This window comes from Manis javanica, chromosome 7 (genome assembly GCF_040802235.1).
Source record: "Manis javanica isolate MJ-LG chromosome 7, MJ_LKY, whole genome shotgun sequence".
NCBI lineage: Eukaryota > Metazoa > Chordata > Mammalia > Pholidota > Manidae > Manis > Manis javanica.
The window spans coordinates 18249020-18274025 of NC_133162.1; the positions used below are offsets into that span (position 1 = coordinate 18249020).

The 25006-nt window shown below is 34.4% G+C and overlaps 1 protein-coding gene across 2 annotated transcripts in view; it reads right to left on the bottom strand.

The window, feature by feature from the left end:
- Positions 1–226: 226 nt before the first annotated feature.
- Positions 227–25006, bottom strand: part of SHOC2 (SHOC2 leucine rich repeat scaffold protein) — a 123272-nt gene continuing 98492 nt past the window's right edge. For both annotated transcript variants that reach the window (XM_037001274.2, XM_037001275.2), the window contains exons 4-9: positions 13011–13141; positions 8606–8794; positions 6116–6238; positions 4290–4427; positions 3838–3955; positions 227–2360 (exon numbers count right to left, since the gene is read on the bottom strand). In XM_037001274.2, coding sequence (XP_036857169.1) covers positions 2152–2360; positions 3838–3955; positions 4290–4427; positions 6116–6238; positions 8606–8794; positions 13011–13141 — 908 coding nt within the window. In that variant the 3' untranslated portion in view covers positions 227–2151. The remainder of the gene's footprint in view (positions 2361–3837; positions 3956–4289; positions 4428–6115; positions 6239–8605; positions 8795–13010; positions 13142–25006) is intronic.

The window sequence follows — 25006 nt, forward strand, 5'->3', positions numbered from 1 at the left end:
TTCATTTGTTACAGACTAATGGAATGAAGATAGGGGAACCAAATGTTTGAAAAACCATATCTATTTTCATTTTTGACAAACAATAAACCATACTTTTTTTCTTCTTCCCAAAAAGACATTAGGTTACTTACTGCCTTTAAAGTCTAAGTTCCACCATCTTAATATATAAACACACCTGGATATAGATTTTTAAAAACCACACATACACACAAGCTCTAAACAGAGCTGTAATAAACAAATTCCTTTTATAAACAAAATTTTAACTGAAAAGCCACAGTAGATGAAAAAAAAAGAAGAAAGGATATTACTTGGTAAAATCCAGTGACATCTACAATAGTTTTACAGCACATTTAAGCATTCTAGGGTTTTATATCTTCACCTGCCTTCCATTTCTTAGTTGCTCCTTAAAAAATTGCCAATTATGAATGTAGGTTCAACCTCAAACTTAGTCCTGATGTGGAGTAACAGGAAAAGAAAAAAAAAAAACCCTCCAAATTCTATCTTAATATTACATAGCCTTAATTCCAAAAATGGTTTTATTTAAAATACAATGCCCATCTAAATGGAAAAAAATTAAAACCAAGCAGCAATACACAATTATACATAATAGTTATTCATTCTATGGGAGGTTTTTTAGGATATCTAGAAAGCACTTGCTGTGTGAGCCTCTTTCAATAATCAAATTGATTTAGACCCACACCACCAGAAGTAAGTAAGAGTACTGTATAAGGGAGACACATTTACAATACTGCTAGTCTCAAAAGCAGTAAAGCAAAAAAAAAAAAAAAAAAATACATATATATATATATATATATATATATATATATATATATATATATATGTATGTATCAAATAGCACATGCACATCTTACAGAACTTCCACTGAACTACCAATGGCTTCTATGCAATGTGCCTCTTTTCCATAACTGCATTAACAACTACCAAAAAAGGAAAAATGAGATTAAAACCAATGGTACTGAACTGAGTTGTTTGAAGCCAGTGCCCCACACATGGGGAAAAGTGCATTTAGTTCAGCAGCAATACAGCACAGTGTGAACATATTGTGCTTAGATGCAGATATTCCAGAACTGAAAGATGTACAAGGCAAGTCAAGATATAAAACCTTAGTACACTGTTAAATAACCTTGAAACAAACATATATTGCAGTGTTCAAAGAAAAACATTCATTTCATTGTACAAGGCTAGGGAGAAATCCTTAAAGTTACCTATTGTAGTTTATGATATAATAAATACATATCTATATAGCATTGTATATACATATATAGAATGTGTATGTTTATGTGTATCTTTTTTTTTTGTCAAATTATTCTGTAAGTTTTTGTGGATCTGCAACTTTTAGGTATGAAAACTTCTTTGCATTACAAGTTTCTGTTCCCCCAAACTTAAGAAATGATATTTATACTTGAAAAGGTCTCAATACCCTCCCCTTACCCAAAGACTCACTTCAGATATTTTGCTTTACAATTGATCAGAGAAAACAAAGGAATTCTAGAATTTTTGACCCTATCTTTTCACTTTGCCAGTTTTTCAACAAGCAAGTATCTTTTAATATTTAAACAGCTGATGCAAATTCTTTAGCAGAGAACTCTAGATCTGACTGATTAAAACAGAGCAAATCAACACAAACAAAAAAATCCAGTGATTTACTCTGACTGTAAACAACATATAAAATTTAAATCTCAAATTGCAAAATAAGTTAAAGAAAAATTCTACTTTTAGGACCTATAATAATATAAAAATCTGACAATTGGTAAGGGGAAAATGTGTATGAAAACTTGCAACAAAATTGTCCATTATTTTTGCTAAGAGAAAGTATATCTCACTATACTACCTCTGTCCCTTAAATTTATTAATTTCATTATTTGTTGGCAAATGTTTTAAGCAAACTGGCATATCATATTACACAACAGAAAAACATCCATCAAGTTTAGCAAAGAAAACTTATATAAGCCTTTTGTACAGAATTAAAAAAAATCTAAATGGCTATGATTCCTCTATGAGCAGAAACACATATGCAGTCTTTATAAATCTGCCAAATATATCAATATCTACATAAATAGATACAGATATAGATGTGAAACATTAACGGCAGTCTATTTTTGAACAGTGTGTGGGACCAGCAGATTTGTATCAGACCATGGCACGATATGGACCCTGCATCTTTAGGAACTGAATGATGAAAGAAGGACCTCCAGCAACAATCTGAGGTGGAAGATGACTGAGTGGACAGTTCTCAATACTCATGATTGAAAGCTTGCTGCAAAGAGCCAGCTCAAAGGGAAGGCTGTGCAGGTTGGGGTTGTCATTCAAATACAATTCTTCTAGGTTCTCCAGTGTACCTGTTCAAAAAAATTAAGTTATTATTTTTTTAAAAATTAGTTACTATTAGAAAAGTTCAACTGGGCATGACACTATCTTGGGCATCATATACATTACCTCTTAACTCTCTTCTCTTTGTTTTAAAACTCTCTGCAACTGTGGATCCCAAACTTTGCTGCATGTTCAAATCAACTGGGAAGATTTGAAAAACCCTATGTCCAGGTCACACTCTATACCAATTTAAATCAGAATGTCTTCTTTTATGTTTGCTTTCCAAGCCTGGAGTGTTTTTTTTAAAAGCACTCATGCTATATCTCCAGATATTCTGTTTGGGACATCCTGACATTAAGACATATTTTTCTGAAACTCCAAAGGTAAGTTATTGTGTAGTCTATGCCTATAATCACTTTCCTGTTATAGACAATGTGAAGACCTCTCTAATTAATACATTTCTCAATGAAAAATTTTTGTTACTCAGTATAAATCTTTCACTATGAGAGTTATCACATATTTGGCAGTAAGCCAAAAATCAATTTATGTTTTCTTTTAAAAATTTGTCTTAGATTGTTTTAGGGTACTCATACTTTCTATGCAAATGTCTCAAGCAATTGCATGAGACCAGCTGAGTAAAATACTAGAAATCAAAGTGTGAAGTTGCCTCCTGTGTCTCCAATTTTTAAACTTCAAAATTTATAATATTTTATAGTAGTACATAGAATACTAATAAAAATAATGGCTACCAAGTAATGGATTTGTTTACATTTAAGATTTTATTTACTATTCAGAGCAACCCTATGAGAAATTACTATTATCATCTTTACAGGTATGAAACTTGAAGCTCAAGGAGTTTCCATACTTTATCTGAAGCCACAAAGCCAATAAGCAGCAGAGCCATATTTTAAATTGTCAGTGTTATCCTAAAACCATTCTTAACCACTAATCTATAGTGCTTCTGATACAGCATGGTATACGTGGTAGAACATAATACATGGAATTACTAATGTAAGAACTACTATGTGACCTTAATCAATTAACTCTCTTTGTAAAATGCAATTACAAGTTTATACTGCCTAAAATTAAAGGTGGTCATGTTGACTATATGAAATAATGAAAATGAAAATGCTTTAAAATTCTAAAGTAGTCACAAATATTAATATTAATCCTAAATATCATAAGGAACTTTCATTACTAATTTGATCCCAGCCTGTATCATTTTTAAACTTAGAAGAAATATGAATAATGCTTCTAAACTGAAGTTAAACCTATTGGAAATACAACTATGCTAAAACATTCTCAAACACAGCATTACCCCTAACTCTTCATGAGGAAACCTAAGCAAAACCAACCAACCAACCAACTACTGGTGTTCTATGAAAAAAATCTTGAACTTGATGAACCTCAATTGACAAAAACAGTAATCTGTCATATTTATATGAAATACCGCTTGAACACACAAGAGCAAATTAGTAAAAAGTCAAGAACCCAAGTAATTCATACCAATTTCCTCAGGAAGATGAGTAAGGAGGTTCTCTCCAAGGCCTAGATGTGTGAGATTCGTAAGATGACCAATGCCTCTGGGAAGAGTGGTCAACTGGTTGTTTGTCAAGACTAATTTCTAAAACATTAACAAAATAAAAGACAGTTACATATATATTTCCTACAACTTATATAAATTTAAAGTAATACATCCACAAGTAAGATAAACTAACAGGGAAATTAGATTGGATGACATAAGAATCACTAAGTTTTTCTTTCAAAAAGTATCATTTGTTAGAAGACAAAAGTAGATAGCTTACATGAAAATAAAATTCAGCTGTATTTTCTTACAGTAATGCTGTAAGAAAATCTATTTGGTACAAGAATCAGATCAAATTCTTAAGAAAAATGTTATTTGAAATGCAGCCCAAAACTTATCATGTAACTATAAAATCACCAAGACAAAGTTTTACCTGTAAATCCTTAAGATAGGCAATTTCATTTGGCAAGGATTCCAATTTGTTCTCCTCTAGATCCAACTCCCTTAATTTCCTGAGGTTTCCAAGACCATGAGGAAGTTTCTTTAGAAGATTATTTGATAATATTAGAACCTAAAGAGAAATTATTGATAAAATTTAACAACTTATGAAATGGAATTATGCATTGCCATTGTGACTTAAAATTTATTAAGCAATGTTAATTCTCTAAACAGTGAATATTAAGAGTAATGTTCAATTATACAACATAAAACATTTAACTTAGTAATCTTAAAAAAAAAATCACCAGTTACTGGATATTAAGATAGAGATTTTATTTAAGTCAAAACTAATGAGAGCAAAAAGAACGAATTTAAACTACAAAAAAAGTGAAATAATTCACTACTTAGACTAAGATTCACATAGTTAACAGTATTTTGATACTGAATAGTTACAAATGTCTAACAGGGAACCAATTATTTATTCAAAATCCCTTACAAACCATCATTTAAGAGAGGTAAAAATTGACTTGTAAAACTACCCATATCAATCCACGGCAGTTATTATCTGCAGAATATTTTTTACATTGCAAGGCATCCTGCAATAAATGAAGAAGGAAAAAAATGGTTGAGGACAAAAGTCCTTGTTCTGAGAGAAGTTACAGTGGGGTGGGTCAGGGAGACAACACCAAGTATGGGGAAAGTGAAAAGGGCACAGAATAAAGAGACCTACACAAGTCTCTGGCTGATTTTTTATGACCACCTACTTCTCCCAAAGTTACACCACCCATAATAAAATAAACATGTACAATTAGACCAAGAAAATAATAATAGCAGCTACCATTTACTGAGTTTACTATTTGCAGGGTACTGTACTAAATGCATTAGGTGCATTATCACATTAGATAGTTAAGTACAACTTTATGAGGAAAATTATTCCCATTCTGCAGCTGAGAAAAGTAAAGCTTGGACTTGAATCCATGAATTTTAAAAAAATCCATGAATAAAAAGAGATAAAAGTGGATTATAGGTAGATCTGTTTGGCTGCAAAGCTCATGCTTTTAACCATTATACCAACTATTCCACCTTACTAAATAAAATAAAAGAATATAGAAAATAGATTTTTTTAAACATGGATATAGAGAAAATTTTAAAAAATATGTATTTCCTATTAGTAAGCTTTTTCATCAAAAGGATGAAGATTCTAGGTACTCAGAGTCAAGAGAAATCATCTTTGAGGAAATGACAGTAAGATGGATTTTTAATTATGGAAAGAATTTTAAAAGAAACAGTTAAGGGGATAAAGAGAGGGCATTCTAGATATAGGAACAGTAAGACTAAATGTATAGAGCTAGAAATATGCACACATTTCCAACAAGAAAATAATCTATAGTAAGTAAAATAATAAAGAGCAGGTGGGTAATTAGCATGGAAAGGTAGCCCAGAATCACATGAAAGGTTCTGAACACCAGTCTGAGGAATCCATAATTATTTTAGTAGATAACAGTGCAGAATTCTTAAACCAGTTAAGGATAAAAATATGTTCTAAAAGAAGCTAAGTTTTGGAGACCTTTTCTTTCAAAGGTACTTTACAGCACTCAAACCTACCAACTTTTAGTGGACAAGAGTAATTCAGAAGAACAGACACCAGATTAAGTCAACACTTCCAGAACTGTGATGGAGTTGTATGTTTTAAGAAGACTCTAACATTTCTAATTACGCTCTTCACTCAAACAGAAACTGCTTATTTGAACAGAAACGTTTTAAGTGAGAGAGATGTGGAAGGGTCTAAGAAGTTCTAAATAAATGCTCTTTCAGACTCACCTCAAGAGAAACGAGACCGGACACATCCTCAGGGATCTTTGTGAGCTGATTAGTGGCTAAATTCAGTTCTACCATACTGGTCCAAGTTCCAAAGTCCAAGGGAAGTGATGTCAACTGATTGTCCTGGCAAAAGCAAAAAGCAGCATCCAAAGGGAGAAGCACAAAAACAAAGCCCCATGTATACCCTCTATGGAAAGAGATTTTAAAACCGAAACCCTATTTCCTTTTTCTGATACCCAAATACAGAAAGAAAAAAAAGCAACAAAAACTCTAAGCCTCCAAAGTTTTTCCTATTGTAATTAATTTTCATTTTGAGGTTAAACTGAAAGTTTGTTCCCTATGTGATGATCTGTATTAGATAAAGGAAAATACACTAATAGATTGAAACTTGAGATTTCAAAGGTCCTGATGATAAATATGATGTTTTCTACATTTTGTAATAATGTACAGAAATCACTGAATAAAATGTGGATGCTCATTAACACAATGGAAGAAGAAACATCTAATTATAGTCCATAAGGAAACCAGATAAGCTCAGCAATTTTTGAGATTTGGAGCCATAAAGGAGAGAAGTCTTACTTAATAAGATAGCAAATTACATCATCATAATGCTAAGTATCCACAATTTTACTTTAAAAAATTCCTAAGATGGTAAAATAATATTTATCATTGAATTTATCATAAAAACAGATGAAACAGTGTGATTTTGGTCCTAAAGTTTTTTCACATAAATGAAATCAATGGACAAATCATTTTTCATTTCTTTCTTCCTTTCGCAATAAACTTATTTTTCCTTGTTACAAATGTGAAACTCATTTACTGCAAAGAATACAAATAATCAAAAAAAGACACTAAAGATCACTCACTGGGAGAAAAAATTTGCAAATCATGTATCTGAAAAGGGGTTAACATACAAAATACATAAAGAATCCATAAATCTCAACAGCAAAAGCACAATCCAATTTAAAAATGGGCAGAGGATCTAAATAGAAATTGCAACAGTACAATTTATATAAATGGCTAACAGGTACATAAAAAGATGTCAACACCACTCGTCACCTGGGAAATGCAAATCAAAACCACAATGAGGTATCACCTCACACCTGTCAGAATGGCTAGTATCAAAAAGACAAGAAATAACAAGTGCTGACAAGGATGTGGAGAAAAGAGAACTCTGCACTGTTGGTGGGAACTGCAAACTGGTGCAACCACTATGGAAAACAGTTATGGAGGTTCCTCAAAAATTCTAAGAAGAACTACCTTATGAACCAGCAATTCCACTTCTGGGTATTTATCTGAAGAAAACAGAAGTAACTACCTCAGAAAAATATCTGCACTCCATGTTCACTGCAGCATTATTTTCAATAGCCAACACAGGGAAGCAATCCATGATGTATTAGTGGATAAAGAAATTGTGATATATATACAAAATGGAATAGTATTCATCCACAAAAGACAATGAAATCTTCCCATTTGTGACATGGATGGCACTTGAGGGCTTTATGCTGAGTGAAATACATCAGAGAAAGACAAGTATCATATGGTCTCACTTATTTGTGGAATCTTAAAAACAAACAGCAAGCTCATAGATACAGATAACAGATCAGTGGTTGCCAGGGGCAGGGACTGAGGACTGGGTAAAATGGGTAAAAGGGGTCAAAAGATACAAATTTTCAGTCTAAATAGGTCATGGAGATGTACTGTACAGTATGGCAACTATAATAATACTATATTGCATATCTGAAAATTGTTAGAGTAAATTTTAAAAGTTTACATCAGAAAAAATATATCCTGTAACTATGTATGGCAAAGGATGTTAACTAGACTTAACTCTGGTGATCATCTAGCAATATATACAAATGTTGAATCATTATGCTATATACCTGTAATTAATATAATGTCATATGTCAATTATACCTCAATAAGAAAAAGAGAAATATTAAAAGGACATTTTAAATAAATAATTATATTAATTCTGATATTATAATTTATTGATTGATATTCATAGATAAACATTATATTTTGGTAAGCAGTAGTTATATGAAATATACATCTACAAATATATAATTCAGCACATTAAAAACAGCTTTTAAAAACTATGTATGGAAAGAGTCTTACTTGCTAAGAATATTTCAGCTGGTATTTAAAATTCTTCTAGACTACTGTATTATTTTTAATGGCTTCATAGTCTTCCATTGAAGATAATAGTATTTTTAGAAAATGAAATCCCTGTAAGTAAGTTGGTACCAACTGTAACAGAAAGCTCTGCAATGACTATCCCCACAACTATGCTTTTATGGACATTCATGATTTCAGGACAAATTGCACAATTCTAAGATATTTATTATTTAATATAAATTGCTCTGAATATCCTTATTATCAGTTTAGACTTTATCAGTAAGAAACAAGTACCCATTCTTCACAATGATAAACAGTAAACATCATTAAAATTACAGTAAAAGCAGCATTTTTTCCCTAATAGAGACTTACCTTCATATTCAGCTTACTTAATACTTTTGCTCTAGAGAAAATTCCAAATGGAATTTTATTGATTCGATTGTGTTCCATGTTGAGGGAATAGATGGTAGAAAACTGAGATGGACCACCTACTGGATATAACTGGAAGCAATTTCTAGCTAAGGTCAAACTATTCAGTTTCACAAGACTTGATAAAAGGCTCTGTAAAAAAAAAAATGAAAAATTAAATAAACATAGGAATTAGAACTGTAACAAGACTTACTCTATTAAATATAGAGCAGCAGTCCCAAACACAAATGACTAGAAGGGTTCTGCAAGTAACAGATGACACAGACTGGTTGGGCCAGTCCTAGGAGGCCTTATCGAGGACAGTTACTACTTGGCTCTAGCTAATTGTTGCCTTGCAGGAATGTGGAGCGATGGTAGTCAGATTTCCAGATTTTACAAGAAACAAGAGACTCATTTGCTTATATGAATCCTCCTGATTATTTGACTTCAATTTATTTATTTGACTTCAATTTATTATTGACTTCAATTGATTTAAAACACTATATTGAGTAAAGAAACCATATCTGCAGGTAAGAGGTATCTCATGAGTGGCCAATTTGAGACGTCTATAGAGCAGAAACTTCATTATCAAACAGTCTAGGCCTGAGTCCTGGCTCTGCCACTTGCTATGTAACCAATCCTATCCAGGTCTTAGTTAAGTAGCTATCCCTAAATTACTAAAGGTTAACATAATGCCTGGCACACAGTAAGCTGTTACTCAATAATATCATGGTTCCTTTTAGGAATATTAAATTCAGAAAATGATAATACTTTCTGATATTATATAATACATTTGTTTATCCATATGGTAAAATTCCAAAGGAATATACATATATCAAACAATATTTACTTAGCAAATAAACCCAAACCTCCTTACTTCAACCTCCCACCATATAACTACAGTACTAGGTTTTAGGAATTTTTAAAAGAGTCTCTGCCATTAAGAAGAATAAGCCCTCATGTTTAGAGAAATAAAGCACACAGGTGGGAAAAAGAAAATAATATATAACTGTATATAATCAGAAATAAATTACATAGAATAGGCTCTTGCTATTCAAAGTCTGGTTGAAGGAAGAGCAGCATCAGTACCCCCTGGGAGCTTGTTAGAAAGGCGGATTCTTGGGTCTCACTCCTACAGAATCATAACAGGAATCGTAACAAGCTTCTCAGGTAATTTGCATGCTCATTAATGTTACCCTGGTGTAGGTTATAAAATAGTTTTGAATCTAGATTCTTAGTAGCTTGTGATTTTGGCAAGTTATTTCTCTGAATTTTAGTTCATTCGTTTAACAAGTTCTTAAATTTTAAGACCCTTCTCTATTTAAATTCAAAGAAAAGAATACTGGAATAACTGGAAAAGGAAGAAGGAGCCTGAGTGAGCTAGATCTTGAAGGATGAAAAAAAAAACCAAAACATTTAAATATTGAGAGAAGTAGAAGATAACATCCTGGATTGATGTAAAGGCCCAAGCAGGGAGAAAACAAGCAGTGTGAGATGTGTGTTCAATTTTAAACAAATGATGTTCAAATTTCAGCTGTCCACCATAAGGAAACTGAAGACAGTCTCTGAGTTGTCAGCTGATTTGGAATGCCAGCTGAAGGAATGAAATAACCAAATAACTGAAGGTGTAATTAATTATACAGTGAACTGAAACTTATTCTTTATACTGAACACTAAGAAGCCACTCAACATCTGTCTGTTGGTGTACACAGACGAAAGAAGAAAACACAGATAAGAGTGGTAAGAAAACTTCACATGACAGTCAATTCAAGAAAATGTCTACATCCTACTTAACTGAAAATAGTTTTATTGAGTCCCGTGGCAAAAAAATGTTATTTTTTATTATTCTTGCAGCTGACTTTATTGAATTGACATTTTTCTATGAAAAAATGGTGATATCCAAATATACTAGAAAATGGGCAACAAGAAGGCACCTCTCCAACCTTTCATTCTAAGTTTACATTGTAAAAAGTCTGGGGGTTGCTTATCATTGCTCTAGAGTCAGACACACCTGGGTTCCCATCTTAGATCTTTTACTTACCTATTTTGGTGAACTAATTAGATACTCAGTATCTTTCTTACAATATTCCCAGGAAAGTATTTAAGGCAATAAATCTGTCCAAAAATAATAACTTCACTTAAGTCTTATTTCCTTACCTATTTGGTAAGAATACCCTAATAACTAGTAGGATTACAGTGAGGATTTAAATGGGATAATACATATAGAGTTCCTAGCCTTATGCCTTGAGCACTTGAGCATATGTGCTTAAATTCCTTTTCCTATTACATTAAAACTAGTCCATCTTCAGATAGTCTTCAAATGGAAAAGTACACAATTTGCTAGTTCTAATTTCAGCACTATAATGAACCCCAATTGAAAAACATTTCCCTGATTTTTCTTGCTTTACCCCAGCATGAATGTCTAGTAAGTGCTGTCTAATGGATTTTATTGTTTTCCTTATTGTGCTTATTATAAATGCAGATAATTACATATTTGCATTCGGAATATGCTGTTTCCAAAGCACTTGTGTTACTTTTAAGTAAGACTTAATGTTTTCCCATATCTGGACAAAGCCAATCAAAGGTTTCCTGAACAGCTTCTCTATCTGAAAATGGGTCAGTTTAAACACACACACGCACACATCCCTTCTTCTACAACCAGAATGAAGAGAGCTGTCCTCTTTATAATTCTCTCACCAAAAATAAATCCTGACTTATTTCTGTCACAAAGTATTATATGTGAAAGTACTTAGCACAATGTCTGTATACTAAACCAATAATTATTAACTGACAATAAGACTAGATACATTAAAAAAATTTTTAATTTCACATTTTGTGAAATCTGATATACTCCCAGTCTTTATATTTAGGCACACTGACACTGTAAAAGCAGTCAATCTTACTTAAACTCACAAATCACACCCTAAACGAATCCCAACAATGTCTAAGTAATGTGTTAGTTGTTTGCATTATGGATATGAATCAATGTTATAAAAGGGGATAACACTCAAGAGTAGAACCTCACCTATTTTGACCATTCTAAATTATTACTACCACAGAAAGAAAGACAGTCTAGTTGTCAGGGCTATATATACAATACATGGAGTCTATTCCTTATCCCATTTACACTGCTACTAATAATAGTACTCTTGGCCACAGGAGAGATACTGTCACAGTAGTTTTAGCGGATTGGTACAGCCTAGAAACTACAATCCAGGGAAATTCATTTTTGTACTCTGACCAAACTGCTTTCTGAAAACACAAACACCCAAATTAGTGAGCCAAATTAGTAAGTGCTACTTTACTTCTGTACCCCTAAGAAAAAACTCAACTGAATAAATTTACCTTATCAAGTCATTATTAAAACCCTATAGCTTCACCTACTCGAAATTATTCTTTATAAATCAAAGCATAATCTGAAAAACACTCATCCAAAGCACCTTTATTCTTATTTCAAATACACACACACCTGGAAAAACTTGTAACAGTCTAAACATAATACAGCGATCTATGTAAAACATTTTTAATTGTTAGGAAAAAAAAAGACTTTCCAAAGCTCAATCTGTAAGTCTACAATTCCATTCTTTCATTTGTTAAAATACAACAATAAGACATTATGCTTGAAAAAGCAGAGGCAAACGTACAAGTTGCTTGGTATGTTAAAATAGTAGGTAGCAAAAGAAGGAAAGGCAAGAGTGGAAATAAAGTTAAGAAAGTCAATTTAGAAAGAAGAGTATTGCATCTTGCCCAATTAACCTCGAAAGAAAATAATTTTTCTTAAAGAACCAACAAAATCAAACTTAAAAGTAATGTGTTGAAAAATAACAGACTTTGGTGACGGGTATATGCTGAATAGTATTTACCTTTAGTATTAGTGTATAAGCAGGGTAATAATTTAGGTCACAGGAGTGTTGCAGCTAATATTAATCTGATTAATAGTTTCATTTAGTTCATTCTTTTCATTCACCACCTTTTTAGTGTCTTTTTTCTTTTTTAGAACTGAACTGGGTTGGGGAGTTGAATTTTAAAACCAGCCATGCAGCTTTTCCTTAATAGCTTTTATTGATAGTTCCCAAAATGATACGAGAAAGATTTACATGGTGCCTTTTAAAGGTGAATGTAGCACACTGATTTTCCACCTTGGTTTCTCCCTTCTGCACATTAAAATCAAAACAAATTATTATGCCCCTATAATCATGCCTATTCTTTCTACTCTGGATTTTTATCTTCATGATATCTGTATATCTACAGCACACTATTTAAGCAAATCTCAATCATCAAATTATTTACCTAGCTCTAAAGATTTACTAGTTTTCCCTTCATTACCTTGCAGACTTGTTTCAAGAGTTTACCATAATCCACTTCTTACCTCTGGTAAAGTAGAAATGTTATTGTTCTCTAAATTTAATTCTTCAAGTGCACTGCATTTTGCCAGTGATCTGGGTATTGCTGACAGTCTGTTATATCTCAAACCAAGACGACTTAAACTAGACAGGTTTCCTGTAAACAAAAAAAAAAGTTATTTTTTTAAAATTTGATGAACCTGTTACTGTCCTAGGCTATCAATCAGATACTTACGAATTACTGTGAAGTACTATTTCACCAAGATCTTTAACTTCTAGTACCAAGAAACTATACCCTACACTCTATTAATCAGGACAAAATTGAAACCATTCTCATGCTCACTTGCCTTAGGGAAATAATGAAATACCCAGCTGTAAGTCATTCATTCAAAATGAATGATTAGGAAGTATTGGTATACTATAACAACAAATTAACCTCTGGATAAAGCTTAACTGAGTAACATCAAAGTAGTATATAAATTTATATCAGTTATCCCATTTGTATGTATGTGATAATGATCCAATATAAAACAAGTGGTTATAACATGGCATAAAAATGACCATGTAATTTTGAAGTAGAAATTTCCAAGTTTCTAAAATGGTATTATTTAAAATATAAGATGTATGACTATTTTGTGAGACCAGGAGGTTCAATATTTTCCATGAGTTTTAAGTATAAACATTCCAAAATTACTCTGAAAAGCTGACTTGCTGGTAAAAAAATTTCTCAAAATAACTTCTTAAAAATTACAAACAAAAGCAAAAGTTATAGGCTTTGTTATTATCTAAGCATACTGAGCTTGTGCACAAATTAGCCACTACTGAAATATGAGCATTAAAATAGGCACTTTCTAGTTTTACTACTCAGACTACATGGCAAGCAACATATAAGCTACATGGATGAATGTACTGTTATCAGCTATCACAATAGGTTTATATCAATTTCCCAAACAATATACATTATAAAATAAGTTCATTTTGATACAAAAAAAAAGAGGTAACAGTAATGAGAAGTTAGTTCAATGTATTTCTTTGTCATGCCTGGTTAATTTCTTTTCTGACTTCAAATTATAACATACTAAAACATTTTTAGATGGGCCAGGTTAAAATGTCAAATGCAGCCTCTAGTTTTAAATTAAACAGTATCATCAATGTTAGAAATTATAAAAGTGATGCTTGTGTCACACTTAACTTCTTGGAGTCAAATATTTTGATGCCTTTTCATTTTAAGCAACCTCCCAATGTTTGTCTCTTTTTGCTTTGACCATTTTTCAAAAAGTTGTATGAATAACTTTCTTAGATGAAACATTACTGAAATACTTAACAGAAAACATGTATTAGCCTATAGCCTTGAAACCCTGGGAGGCCAGTCACTATGCCTCATAACCTTTACTTAGTTATCACTCAACTGCATCTTCCTCTCCTGCTGAAAAAAATTAGTGATTGAAGTTATAAGAAATGACTAAATGGAGCTAATTTTTACCTTTTACATTTTCAAGGTAAGAATTAGTCATTACAATGAAAACACTCTGATAATTCTGTACCATAAATCTAGTCAACTATAATGCAGAGTAACTTAGCAACCATTTCAATTCTTGTGATTTTGGAGGTATGCCATACTCATTTACATTACTTACTTATAATAGTGTCTGGAAACTGGGTCAAGAATTTGCGGTTCTGATAAGTAAAATGCCAATAGGCAGAAAACTGAATTCCAAAGCAACAACAGTAACTACCACTTAACAAAGACAAATTAATTTTGTCTTTAAAGTGCTTTCTAAATTACCTAAGGATGCTTCACTAGGACTGGATGACTTTGCAAAGCCCCAAAAAGCTAGAGATTAGAAATAAGGCAAAAGTTTACTATTTTTTTTAAAAGGGCTTATAGACTATTTCTGATTGATATAATTTCCTAATTTAAGCTTGGAGTCTTAAGATTTTGCCAACCATTTAGAAGCAGAATTTGCTAGAATATGTAATATTAAAAATAAAATATGAAGACTCTCAAGAACAGGAAGGAATCAAAATGTAAAGTTAGGAACCTGGGTTTTATTCTCTTTGGTCAGTTGTACATCCTTCAGGTGCACTGTCCTTTTTCCCATGTATGAAATGCTGTGTCCCAAATAGCATAAGGGCTGATACTTTGGGATATTTTTGTTGTTTCTTTGAAATTCCTGGATGTATCAATTTTTTACTTATCATTTTACTCATTCAATAAAACTATATGAACAAGAAAAAGAAAAGAAAGGGCAAGAATATTTACTACTGCTATCACTGCACAATGACACTGAATATGAAACAAATACTACCTAGAAGTTGGGTTGGCAGAAAATAATCTGCTTTATGATGAACTATGTTAATTAGCCATATTTCTAAATGGCCAAAAATGGAGACAACCTGTATGTGCAAGAATAGGCAAATAATTATTTAAATTGAAGGTATCATAATGTAATAGAAAAAAACAAAGGATTTTTATGATCTCTGTCACTCTGGGCAAGTTAAGTCTATTTCTTCATCTGTAAAGTGGGGATAATGGCAAATATCTGATAGGATTACTCTGAGGGTTAAAACTAATGTGTGTAAGATACTAAGCACAGTGACTGATACATAACAGATGTTCAAAACATGATTTTATTCTGTGTTATGTCTATATTTTGCTGTATTCTGTACTGTTAGGCTGGAGGAAGGAAAAACAAGGACATGCAAACAGAACAGAGAGATGCCATAGGGGGAGAACAGACCAGACCCCAAGGTCCATGCCTTATATGGAAAGGGGACAGCTCTTCCTGAATTCCATCCTTCTGATGTGCCAACTAAGACCTGGATGTCAGCCTCCTCCCTCTTGGAAGGAAAAAAAGTTTCTAGTTGTCTATTATGTCACCTTTAGCCAATCATACCTCTCCACGCCCCCCAGGATATCTTGCCCACTCCTAACCCCTTATAAGCCCCCACCTCCCTGACGGGGTGTGTGACTTCCCCGGCCTGTAGTACCCAGACTGCGGAACATCACCTGGGAGTTGTACTCAAATAAACTACCTGGCCCTTTGTTGCCTCTCTTTGTCTGGTTATTTTGGCTAAAATTTATCTTACATTTGGTGCCAAAATCCCAGGAAGGAGTGTGAGCGCGGGGCCCCAACCGGCCACTGGTGGCCCCGCCCTCTCCTTCCCCGACCCAGGACCTCAGCCTGCTCTCTGCTGCATGGACTATTTTCCGGTGAGTCCCTCAGTTTCTCCCAGTCTGTTTCCCTCCTTAACTGCATTTCACCTGGTCCATTAGAAATCATACGTACGTCCAGGTGGGGCATTCGGCCCACCCTCTGCGGGCATCCGGCCTGCCCCTGGCCCTGCAGTACAGGAGACGTCCCTACCTCAGGCCCCAGGACATCTGCGGGCATCCAGCCCGCCCCTGGCCCTGCGGTGGGGAAGACATCCCTCACCCAGGCTCCCAGGCAGTCTCCCCTGACTTGGTGCACTTGGGACACTGGGTGCTCCTCTCAGCAGGATTATTTGGGAAGTGGCGCAGACATGGGAAACCAGCCCTCAAAAGTGGAGGCTCAGACCCCACTGTGGTGTCTCATTTCTAATTTGGCTACTCTATATTTGTCCCGGGAAGTTCGCAAATAGAAGCTAGTCTTTCTTTGCTCTGAGACCGGGCCTCGGTATCCTTTGGACAATCAATCTCGCTGGCCCCCTGAGGGAACTTTCAATTTTAGCCTCCTCACCAACTTGATTAATTACTGCCACTGGTGCGGAGAGTAGAGTGAAATCCCCTATGTGCAGCTTTTTGGACTTTGCGCTCCCACCCAGACCTTTATGCTAAGTGTTCAATGACTCAGGTTCTCCTAGCCTGATATCCAGTTAAAGATTGTGAGCCTCTTACTCTGCCCAGTCCTTCTTCCTTTTCAGATCTGCCAGAAGACCTCAGTTGCCCGCCTCCCTCAGCTCATGATCCCCTCCCCCTCTCTCCACCACCATCTTTAAGTCCTTTGTCTTCACACGTGTCATCGCCATCTTAAAGTCCTACATTCTCAACCATGCCGTTGTCCTGCTCTCCTTTTCCGGTAGCTGCACCACCACCTACCCCTCTCCTTCTGCCTTCACCACCCTCTTCCCCCACCAGAACACACTCCTCCTGCCCTCTCGTTCCAGAAGCCACAGACAGGAAGCTGAAGAGAGGGAAGGCGATTGGATATCAGTGACTCAAGTCTTTATATCGGTTTGTCTGTCTGTGTATATGTTTTTGTGTGGGGAGTGTTGCTAACTGTAGTCATTGTGTCTCAGTTTGTATGTTTGTGTGTCTGGGTGTATGGATGAAAAATATTTTCCTACCTCCAGATAGTATTAATAAAAATTGATTTAAAAACAAGCGCTTGTGAAAATTGGGCATTCTAAAACTTCCAGAAAATCTGATAAAAAATGTTAAGCATTAATGCTAATTTGGGTTTGGCTGAGGCGGGCATGTCCTTGTGGTTATCAGCTGCCAAAGTTTACCTAAGGTCATTTAAGTCGATGTTATCTGTTAAATCTTTTCAGAATAAAATGCTTAAAGGCTTGGCTTTGTCTAATATTCAGTAAAGGTCTTGTAAGTAAAGTAATCTAGCATAGTTGTTACGAATGAGTGAACTAAATAAATGTGGCAAGTGAACAACTTTTTAATTGTGTGTTACAGTGTGTATACCTACCTGCAGCCTGAGAATCTTTGTAGTAACCTAAAACCTTAAAGTTTTGCTAAGTTAAGATATACTTTATGTTTAGTGAGAGATTGTGCTGTAAAGCTCATAGTTACAGAAATTATAAAATGTTCATAAATTTGTCAATCTAAAGAATGCTAGTGTAACAGTTTACAATAGCCTGCTTCTCAGTGTTCACTAGAAATTAAGGTACCTAATGGTTTTAAGTTCTAATTAAAACTACTTAAAGTAATAAGGAAAACATTTCTGCATGCTAAAGAATATGTCTTTTGATAAAAGAATGTAACTTTATTCTAAAGTATAGCTGTTTATTTAGAAAGAGAAATCTAAATGTAAAAAGGTTGTAGAAAGTTTGTGGAAGAATTTAATATGGTCATGCTATATAAAATTAAAGCAAATGAGTCTCGGTATCAAGTACACAGCAAAATTAGTATTTTGTTTTCAGTTAAAAAGACAAAGTTTTCTTAACTGTTAGTCTGCTCCTAATATTGAAAGATTGCAAAAAGTTCTCTAATTGTTTTATCAAAGCAGTTTCTCATGCTTAAAGTCTCAATGAGTTGTTGGAGTATTTAAGAAAATAAGATTTTAATATTAAAAAGACTAAAAGCTAAAGTTTGCTAACAACTGTGTAACCTTCTTTATTTGCCTTTGAGGTATTTTGTTGTCATTCTAGTTAAATAGATAAGTATTGCTTCATGGCAACCTATAATCCTATTTAAGCAAGTGCCAAAGAAACTTTCTTCTGACAACTTCCCAAAATCAAATTCAAAAAGGTACTTTTACCTCTAGTTAACTCTGATATGTTCCAGAGGGCCCCTGGAACATGTCAGAGGAACTTTTTCTCATTGGAGAAAGTATTTGGCTAATTTAGCTTATTTATCTGATATATAATTACCTGCTTAATTACCTAGAAAGCACTGTCAAAAAGAATAATGCTAAACTTTGTTACTAAATGTTTTGTGTTACAGAAATATCAGAATTTCCTTATGTCAACTGTCTTACAGTAAGCTCTCATCAAATCTTTAACCATTGTCATTTGTAAGTCTTTTATTATTTATAGTCACTGTTTTATTACCCTTAAGCTAGTAAAGAACTAGATTTCAGCAGAACAGGTATTAGTTACATAGGATTAAGTAAACTAAGGAAGATGATTTTGTGGCTTTTTGTTTCAAATGTTGTTGATAAAGTGTTTTAAGCTTTTTCTCTTAAGCTGACAACAGTATAGTAAATTACTGCCTTTATAAGCAGAATTGAAAATTTATCTTTCTCTCTACCTGATCCCTCCAGAATTTAAAAACTCTCAGTGAGTATTTTTATATTTCATGGCAGTATGTTTATTTGCACAAGTTCAATAAGAATCTGCTTTCCTTGTAAGAGGACCAATTAAAAACACTTGTTATATTACCAAGGCTTTGACTGGAATGTCATATCTAAGAGATATGTGTATAAACTCAGATATGAACAGACAGCTTTAAGGAACTAAGATTGACTTTATAAAGCCAACAAAGCCCCTTAAAAGAACTGGCCTGGTACCTTGCTTACAGAGTTCCCAGCAGCCTTACCAGGTGAGTAAGGAAGGTCACTGCCTGGCAGGTGCAGAAACCTCAAGAATGTCTTGGGAACCTCAGAGAAGAGAGGAATTCACCCAAATGTACAGGTACTGCAGGCACAACCTGATGGCAAGTCTGGCTTGGCTGTCTGGCCTCAAGAAGCTTTTGAAAGTCCAATCTGAAATTCCTTATAAGAAGTTCCAGCAAAGCATACTTAAAAGAGCCTATGTAATCAATTGCTCTTCTTGCTGCACTTATACAAATAATCAAGCCAATTGTTAATTATTTTCTTAATCTGGCTACCTCTAATAAAAATGAGGGTGATTTTTAGAGAAAAGTATTGTTTCAATAATGCAGTCTTATCTATACTAAATACCAATACTAGTCATTGAGATGTAAACTTGATCCAGAATTCCAGTCCCCCATAATGGCCTGGCTAATGCCCCTACTGGGCCCCTTAATAACAGTTTGTGGTTTACTCTTAGTTGCCCCTTGTGTCCTCAGGTTCCTCCAACAGCAGCTAACCCAGATGACCCAGGTTTCCATCAACCAGATGTTACTTCACTGTTACACACCTCTTCCCACTGAACCCCCTCCTTCAGCCTAATATCAGCCTCAAATCCCCACGACACCCCTTGTCGCAGCCCGAAGTAGACAGATCGAGTCGTCACCCATTATGACCAAAAAGCTGGAATGTTAGGCTGGAGGAAGGAAAAACAAGGACATGCAAACAGAGCAGAGAGATGCCATAGGGGGAGAACAGACCAGACCCCAAGGTCCATGCCTTATATGGAAAGGGGGCAGCTCTTCCTGAATTCCATCCTTCTGATGTGCCAACTAAGACCCGGATGTCAGCCTCCTCCCTCTTGGAAGGAAAAAAAAGTTTCTAGTTGTCTATTATATCACCTTTAGCCAATCATACCTCTCCACGCCCCCTAGGGTATCTTGCCCACTCCTCCCCCTCCTAACCCCTTATAAGCCCCCACCTCCCTGATGGGGTGTGTGACTTCCCCGGCCTGTAATACCCAGACTGCGGAACATCACCTGGAGTTGCACTCAAATAAACTACCTGGCCCTTTGTTGCCTCTCTTTGCCTGCTTATTTAGGCTAAAATTTATCTTACATGTACCTACTGAAATTACAAATTACATTACAAAAAAATGTTAAGATGTGAAAGACTAAGTTACAATGTTAAGTTAAAAAAGCAAGATAACAAAATCTGCATTTTGTAAATGTAAAAAACATGCATGCGAAAAGTGGAAAGAAAACATCAAAACAAGTTATTTCTGCATGGTAGAACTACAGAAGGTTAAAATTTTTCTTTGAAATTCTCCATATTTTTTCTAATTTTCTATAGTTTTGTAATTTAAAAACATCCTTTTGATAAAAAGTCTATAATTCTAAAATCATTTTAATTTTAAAACTGTGATACCTTTATACCACCCTTTTCTGAAAATTTTAAATCACAAAGATGTTTATACTAATACAGAGGTTAAGACACTTGGACACTATACATTGTAAGGCTCATCTTCTTCATAAAGTGAGAAAATGAGCTTAATTGTGGAAAAACAGCACGGTGGTTTGAAGTTTTCAACAGCCAACCTTATTAAGAAAACAAAAAAAAAGAAAAAGAGAAAGACGCAGGAGGCAGCAATAGGAGCCATCTGAGAGGAGGCAGCATGCATTTCAGCATTAAGATATGTGAAGTTACTTGTTAAAGTCACCAACCAGTAAGTGGCAGAGAATCAAACTCAACTGGCTCCTATTAATTAGCCATTCTTTTAAGATCTTCACTGACCTTGTTCCAATTAGTTTGTTTCCTTTTAACAAAGACGCATGATATGGTCATTCTTACCCCCAGGCTATGTGACTGTCCATGCTGTTGTACTCATGGAATACATTTTTATTCCATATTGAGTTCAACACATTTGTTCATGAAGCTTTCCCTGGCCAGTCTATCAGATCTTGTTGCTCTCCCTGTAAACTGGACTCATGGCCACATACTGTTTTTACTGTAAGCTGACATTTAATTATATTTGGTCTTTTGTTGTTAGTTGTTTCTTGGATTAGCTACCTCCCCCAAAACACTGAAAACTCTTTAAGTGAGAGACCTTGTTATGTATTCCTATCTCCCCATGGAATTTGTTTCAGTATTAAGCACACAGCAGGTATTCATTCATACTACTAATAAACAAAGAAGCTAAAACATTTCACTATTTGTCCTCCTTCCAATTAGGAACAAGATGCAAAAATGTAAGATTAGAGGAAAGGCTTTGACCAATTCTCATTTCACAAAACAGCATGTCTATGAAACATAGACTTTACTGGACATGATTTCAAACTATATATCAGATTTGCCTGGTCTCTCTGAATACAAATTCATTCTCCCACAAATATTTGCAATAATTTTTTCTGGGACACCCAACTTCTACACAGCTCATTTTTAGATAGCAGCCAGAGAGAAAGAACAATTCTAATTCGCTGCATTCCTCTCACCACACCAAATAACTTTTTAATTACAAAATATATGAATGTATCTTAGTCTCTTCCCCAGATAACCATGATTGGTAGTCTAATATGTACCTATTGAGACCTTTCTCTATGCATTTACTTACATATATACAATACAGGGATTTTTTTTATAGATGGGATCATTCTATATGCTATTCCTCCTGTAACAGGTCATGGAAATATTTTCTTGTGAGTAAATAGTGATATACCTCATTTTATGTAACCATTGTGAAGTAATCTAAGATACATAAACCATTCTCTCTTTAATCATTCCCCAACTGGTGGCATTTGTTTCTAATTTTTAAGAAGGAATTCTCTAATGAACATCTTTACATATTATCTTTGTGTAAAATATTTCTGATGTGTCAGAAGATACAGTTATTTTAAATTTTTATAGATAGAACCATAAGGCCATATTTCACTCCCACCTTAAGTTAAGACAGTGCCCATTTACTATACTGTTTCAAAATGGGTGGTTTTGAAGCCATTCAAATTCCAATGGGGAAGGAGGGAAAGAAAGGATTAATATTTTATCCCTTGCCTATTCTACACCCATGGCGACTATAGTTACAAGGCTAGTGAAGGTGAAATTTTCCTCTAAGCAGTGATAACATCTGACTCTAAAGAACTTCAAAATCTTCTGATAAAATTTTAATTTGCTGTATGAAGTTGAAGCTAAAAGAAGCAGTCAACCTTAAAAAAGAACTAGAAATAAATAAGACCATCCCTTTCTTTTCTACATGCCACTGCTTTCCTTAGGAAGAAAGCTGTTCCTCTGTAAGAAAATGGCTGAAGTAGTCACCAAGGGGTCTTTGAATTCTACCCAAAGAGGAAAGGCCTTGTTAATAGCGGTAAGCCCCATTAACTTTGGTGTCAACTGACATGCCTCATTCAGTCATGGCTTGTAGTAGAATAGTAGACAAATATAATATTTTAACCATTTTTAATTCTTACTGAAACCTAAAAGCTTTCTCCGTTAACAAATATTATATGGTAACCAAATTCTAAACACTTACCAATTCAAAAATACAACCAGATTCCTGAAACTTCTCTTCCAATAATAGAATAACTTCCTTCACACTTTTAAAATCAGAATAGGTTCTGAAACTTACAAAATGAAAATGATGTAGTGTAATTGCCACATGACATCTAGCACTAAAGTTAGCAGCTTTTTAAACAAAAAATGGTACCTCCAACTTTCCTAAAATTCTTCTTTCCCCCCCTTTTTTGGTGGGGTAGAAAAAGCTGAACTTAAAAAAAAATGGCATCTTTACTAAGGAACTCTAGTTAAGGAATGTCACCTGAACTTGGATGATGAGATCCTGAACCTCAAACCTGAACCTGATGTTGTAGGGGGATGAGACACTGGGGCATCTTGGGAAGGGGTATATTTTGAATGTCAGAGTACTATAAATCATTTTGACCAAGGGGCAGACTGTGGAGGATTTAAAACATATAGATCCTTTGACACTCTTCTCATTGAGAGACGGGGGTCTTTGTCATTTCCCCTTGAATCTGGGTTGACCATAGTCTTCCTTTTAACAACTAAAATGCAACTGAAGTGATCTTACACGGTTTCCGAGACCAAGTATAAAAGGGGATGCAGCTTCTGCCTTGTTCACTGGGACACTCATGCTCTGAGTCCAAGGCCATCTTGTAAGAAGTCTGACTACCCTGAGACCACCATGTTGCGAGCATCTCCAAAAGGCTTCAAAAGGCTTTCAAATCAGTAGTTCCAGCTTTCAAGTCTTCCCAGCCCAAGTTTCAGTCCCCTGAGTGAATGGGCCTTCAGATGACTCCAGTTTCCAGCCCTTGAGTCACCACCAACCTTCCCAGCTGAGGCCTCAGGTATTGTGGAGCAGAAAAAAACCATCTGCTTTGTCCTCTCCTAATTCCTGATCTAAAGAACCCACGACCATCATAAAATGGTTGTGGTTCAAGTTTGGAGTAGATTGCCATATAGCTATCATGACCAAAAAACAGGGAAATCTTAATTTTGTAAATGTGTCATGGAAAGAATACATCACTTGGGATAACTAAGGGTTTATTCCTTTACAAATGAATATCATTTTCTATAATTTCTTTTTATTTTATCATATTAGAAGAATATTTACTTAGACATGTTTTCCAGCTTCATTAAATGTAAAAAAAATATTCTTTTATTTTCTTAAGGAAAAATGTAATCTATGAGAATATGCAATTCTGATGAAAAAACTCACATCTGCAAGATCTTACAACTTCTTGAGAGCATGGCATGTTCAAAGGGTGATCCACATTTTGCCAAAATCCACTGCTCTCAGCAAAATCAAAGATATAAAAAAAATTAAGTATGGAATATCAAAACTCTCTTGCCAGAAAAAAACATGACATCAGAAGTTTGGCATTTACTGTGATTCATCCCCTACAGTGGTTTCAACTCTAACCTCTTTCAATGAGCAGTTTTAACCACAAACTAAACTGTAACCTAGAAATCAAGCCATAGCTTGCTTTACTGTTGAGCCATTGTGACTAAGAAATAAAATCAATGTTGCTGAGCTTTTGTGTAAAAGTGTAGGCTGATCATTGCCAATCTCTGGCTTTTAGCATTTAAGTGCTTAACTCTGTAAGCTGCTCTGTGTTCTGCTCTGACAGCTTGTTTTTTTATGCTGTCAGATTTTTTAAATATGGCAACATCAAATGGCTATGAACTAAAATTAGAAGCTTTCAATTTCAGCAAATATAATCTTTAGGTTAATTCTGTGTAACTTTTGAATAAGAGAGACTCTAACTCAAATAGTCAATCATATTTTAACAAAGCAACAAAAAATTAGTAGAAAAGACACAAGGTACTAATGATGAAATAATGTCAAAGGTACAATTTTTTTTCAGAAACACTGAATTGAAAAACTGAAAGCAAAGTGAAGAGCAAGCATATAAAAATTCTTAAACGTCAAAACCCAAAAGAATATCACCATTAAAAAGAAAACTAGTAAAGTTATCTGTAAGCTGTACTATAATTACCTAAAACCTAATTAAAACTCTACTGGTCGATATAACCATAATTACTGTAACATTTTTCAGAGCCTAATATGATAAAAAGACTTCTGTGAATTGTTCTGTGCTCCAGCCTTGAAGCAGTCTTGTTGCATAGATCTCTCCCTTATTTTGAGAAGAAATAGAAAATAAAATATCCTCCCCCCAACCCACTGATCCCTCCAATTTATTTCATATAACTACCATAGATCTCAGAAGGCTGTAAGATAAGCAGGTTCATAGTTTGAAACAAAATGA